We start from the raw sequence: 4,907 nt of genomic DNA on the forward strand, positions 1-4,907 counted from the left end.
ACGAATGAGAATGCACGACGGCAGCAGCAGCAGCATCTTTGTGAGTGTGGGTGCAAACCGACAGACCGCAGACTGAAGACGTGGAGGGAGGATCTATATTTAATTCATAAAACATGTTGATTTACTCGGCAGGCTCCATTAGATTTTTTTCCGAACTTGTTCGGCATGAATAAAACATTTAGGATATGAAGACGGAGTCTCGCTCCCTACCGAGCAAACATTTATGAAGTCTGGGCCGCGGAAATTGATTTAGATTTTTCCGGGGGGGGTTTTCTGAAAGGATTTGATGACCGGAGTTTCTTCAAAATGAAATGGATGCGCTAGTGAAAGGTCAAAGGTCAGGGGGAAGGACTAGAGGGTTGGTTCTCACCATGCTGGAGCCCTTCTTGGTCCAGGTGAGGGTGAGAGGGGGGTTCCCAGACCACTTGCAGTTCAGGGTGACGTCGGCGTCGGCGTCCACCGTCACCGGCCGGGGCTCCACCACCAGAATGGGGCCGACTGACAGACACAGTTTAATGAATTAATAAAATACTGTCAAAAATACTGATGGAAGGGGAATTTAACGTCTTGTCAGAAAGCCAGACGCTCAATTTTATATAATTAAAACAAAAACGTGTCTATGTTACGTTACTTTTATTTTTTAAATCTAAATATTTAATTCCATGTCCTGTATTTCCATAGAGACGCAGACAATAGAAGGATTTGTTGAATTGAACTGGACTGACAGAAAAGATTATACAGTAAATAATGTATTCCTCACATTACAGGAATACATCAATACAGCGTGGCACTTCAAACTAATATAGATACCTTCCTTCCTTCTTTCCTTCCTTCCTTCCTTCTTTCCTTCCTTCCTTCCTTCCTTCCTTCTTTCTTTCCCTTCTTCCTTCCTTCTTTCCCTTCTTCCTTCCTTCCTTCCTTCCTTCTTTCCTTCCTTCCTTCCTTCCTTCTTTCTTTCCCTTCTTCCTTCCTTCTTTCCCTTCTTCCTTCCTTCCTTCCTTCTTTCTTTCCCTTCTTCCTTCCTTCTTTCCCTTCTTCCTTCCTTCCTTCCTTCTTTTTCTTCTTCCTTCCTTCCTTCCTTCTTTCCCTTCTTCTTTCCTTCCTTCCTTCTTTTTCTTCTTCCTTCCTTCCTTCTTTCCCTTCTTCCTTTCTTTCCTTCCTTCCTTCCTTCTTTCCCTTCTTTCATTCCTTCCTTCTTTTTCTTCTTCCTTTCTTTCCTTCCTTCCTTCCTTGCTTCTTTCTTTCTATCTTCCTTCATTTCCTTCATTTCCTTCCTTCCTTCTTTCCCGTCTTACTTTCTTCTTTCTGTTCTTCCTTCCTTTCTTTCTTTCTTTCTTTCTTTATTTCTTTCTTTCTATCTTCCTTTCTTTCTTTCCTTCTTTCCTTCCTTCATTCCTTTATTGCACCACCTCTGGCTGAATTTCTGTCTCTCACTTTCTCAATTTCTCATTTCCTATATTACACACACCTACACGCACACACACACGCACACACACGCACTCACACACACACACACTCACACACACACACACACACACACACACACACTCACACACACACACACACTCACACACACACACACACACTCACACACACACACACACACTCACACACACACTCACACACTCACACACACACACACTCACACACACACACACACACTCACACACACACACACACACACACACTCAGACACACACACACACACACTCACACACTCACACACTCACACACACACACACACTCACACACACACACACACACACTCACACACACACACACACACACACACACACACACACTCACACACACACACACACTCACACACACAGACACTCACACACACACACACACACTCACACACACACACACACACACACACTCACACACACACACACGCACGCACACACACACACACACACACACACACACACACACACACTCACACACACACACTCACACACACTCACACACACACACACACACACACACACACACTCACACACACACACACACACACCTACACACACACACACACACACACACACACACGCGCACACACACACACACACACTCACACACACACACACACTCACACACACACACACACACACATGAATACAGCGTGGACGCCACTCACAGTGCACGTCCACCAGGATGCTGACGTTGGTGCTTCCCACCACGTTGAACACCTGACAGGAAACGGGCTCGGTGAAGAAGGAGTGGTCGGCCGTGGTGACGAACACGCTTTCCCGGGCGCCCTCCAGCAGCACGCCGCCTTTCGCCCACCTGGAACGCATGGCGTTAGAGCTCAAAAGGTTTTTGGTTATGATCCAAATGTCAGATTCCCACCATTAGACAATAAGTGTTTTTTTACACGACCGTTTAAAGCTATTAAACTAACGTTTAAATGTCAAAACCTGGAGGAACGATAGCAAGCTAAAAGAAAAAAAACCCCTTTCTTTTCACCTCTGTTATCCAGATATATAGCTCGAGAATCATATAACCGTATTGCACATCTGCCACGAGATGACATTTTAATGTACACTCAATAGGCTTCGTGCCTGTTAGCGCTCCCACACCGGGACCCTCTGGACGAGTCTCAAACCTCAGATTTAAAAAAACAGCGTTTAGCGATTTCAACGCTCCGGTTGCCGTCGCTTGAGATTAAAGTGTCAGCGTTTTAATGGTTTAACTCTCACTAAATCTGTTCTGAACTCGGTTCAGACGAAGCAGATCGTGACGTCTATCGGCATTGAACAGAAAGAACGCCCCGATGTTGAAACATCGACGCCGTGATCCAGAAGCCGGCACATTATGAACCGGACGTGAACGCTGTGAGTGAAATAATGATAAGATATTAAAGTCAATGGGAAGACATTTGCATGTATTAAACGTTTTATGCGAGTCTCCGAGAGCCTTGGCTCTCCAACTGCGTGTAGCTAACGTAGCACAATGCTAACATCAGCTAATTCATCGCTGCAATAGCTAAATTAAAGCTAAACCACTGGCTAACCTTAGCGTGCTTGCTCGCTAGCGATCCGCGATACAAATGCATTATGGCGGCGTCGATTTAAGCTAACAATAAACATGTTACAGTACAAAGCACTGTGACGAATGATGCCGCGAGCTAACGTTAACCTAAGCTAAGTTTAGCCAGCTAGCGGTTACTCAGCTATGGATCTACTTTGGCTGCTTCGTGAAGTTAGCTAATAAAAAGGTATTTTTCCAAAATGGTAAGCTAGTCAGTTTCATGAGAACAATGGACAAAATAAAACAAATAAAACAAAGGAGTATTACAGATATGCTAAATGTAATATAAATATATATATATATATATATATATATATATATATATACAGCAGACCAATCCCCTGGATGCCCGAGAAACGGCCGTGGACTCCAGATTGCTTCACGGCCATCGCCGTCGTTATTAATAACAAAGGATTTTTCTGATAATGACATTCTGGTTAAAATGTAATGCACACCTGAAGCCGATGATGGGAGGGTTGCCGGTGGCCTGACAGGTGAAGGTGACTCTCTCGCCCTCCAGGACGGAGCGAGGTTCGATGGACAGGGTCACCATAGGAGGGTCTACACAGGGAAAGGGGGGGTGGGGTGGGGGTGGGGGGGTACATATGTGATGGAGAACCAAAGATTAACTTTGATTTCCCACATGAAATGATACAGTTCTGTTATTCTAAAAAAAACACACACACGGCATACGCGTTGTTTTGTTTTTTGGCTTGTGGTTATTTTGTTGATAAAGTTCTGGGGCAGCTAATTAAAATGATATCCATACGCACCTCGACCGGGGTCCAAAGAAAAAAGAAGGGCAACTCACGGTGGACGTTGAGGGCGACCGTGGCTCGTTTGCCCATGGGCACCGCCGGGTTGCTGGCCACGCAGGTGAAGTTGCAGCTGCTGTCGGTGTCCACCGGTGTGATGGGCAGGTAGCTCCTGGTCGTCACCCTCTTCCTGTCTGGCAACACTTCCTGTTCATTAAAAAACATTAAGAATGAAGAGAGGAGAAAAGGGAAAGAGACGTAAAGAGCTTAAAGGTAATCCGTGTTCTGGGATTCATTCGTCATGAGGGACACTCGACCGATAAGAAAAGAATCGGGTTATTGATCAATCAGTCACTTCCTTTTATATCATTTTACATGAAACACACATTTGGGGTTTATTGATCTCTTAATGACCAGCAATCGGACGATCATTGACGGATGAATCGACAACGACGGGAATTCTCAGTCGAAGACATAAAGTATAAATCTAAACACCGAGTGGATGGTGGTCAGTAACAAGGGATGTAAAAACATCTGTGTGTGTGTGCGTGTGTTGGCTCTTGTTTTTGTGTGCATACGAAAGCACCAGTGTGCATATGTGAGTGTGTGTGAGTGTGTGTGTGTGTGTTGGTGTGTGTGTGTGTGTGTGTGTGTTGGCTCTTGTTTTTGTGTGCATACGAAAGCACCAGTGTGCATATGTGAGTGTGTGTGAGTGTGTGTGTGTGTGTTGGTGTGTGTGTTTGTGTGTGTGTGTGTGTGTGTGTTGGTGTGTGTGTGTGTGTGTGTGTTTGTGTGTGTGTGTTAGTGTGTGTGTTGGTGTGTGTGTTGGTGTGTGTGTGTGTGTGTTGGTGTGTGTGTGTGTGTGTTGGTGTGTGCACGCTTATAGGCATCAGAGTGTGAATGTGGGAGAAAAGAGTGCAGAATATATCACTGTGATCGCAAGTGTCACCAAGTGTGTGTGTGTGTGTGTGTGTGTGTGTGTGTGTGTGCGTATGTGTGTGTGTGTGTGAAAGTTTTTGGCTGTGTTTGTGGATAATTAAACATGTCTTGGATCTTTCCAACAAAAACACAACGGACTTCAGAGCTTTTATTAATTCACCTTTTAAACGTAGACAAATC

The 4,907-nt window shown here is 44.9% G+C and overlaps 1 protein-coding gene across 1 annotated transcript in view; it reads right to left on the reverse strand.

Annotated features, from left to right (window-relative positions):
• Nucleotides 1–4,907, reverse strand: part of kirrel1b (kirre like nephrin family adhesion molecule 1b) — a 17,090-nt gene that overhangs the window by 9,357 nt on the left and 2,826 nt on the right. Inside the window, exons 2-5 of the mRNA XM_034555508.1 lie at nucleotides 3,845–3,991; nucleotides 3,489–3,594; nucleotides 2,141–2,289; nucleotides 371–498 (exon numbers count right to left, since the gene is read on the reverse strand). Of these exons, the coding sequence (XP_034411399.1) occupies nucleotides 371–498; nucleotides 2,141–2,289; nucleotides 3,489–3,594; nucleotides 3,845–3,991 (530 nt within the window). The remainder of the gene's footprint in view (nucleotides 1–370; nucleotides 499–2,140; nucleotides 2,290–3,488; nucleotides 3,595–3,844; nucleotides 3,992–4,907) is intronic.

This window comes from Cyclopterus lumpus, chromosome 17 (assembly GCF_009769545.1).
Source record: "Cyclopterus lumpus isolate fCycLum1 chromosome 17, fCycLum1.pri, whole genome shotgun sequence".
Lineage (NCBI taxonomy): Eukaryota > Metazoa > Chordata > Actinopteri > Perciformes > Cyclopteridae > Cyclopterus > Cyclopterus lumpus.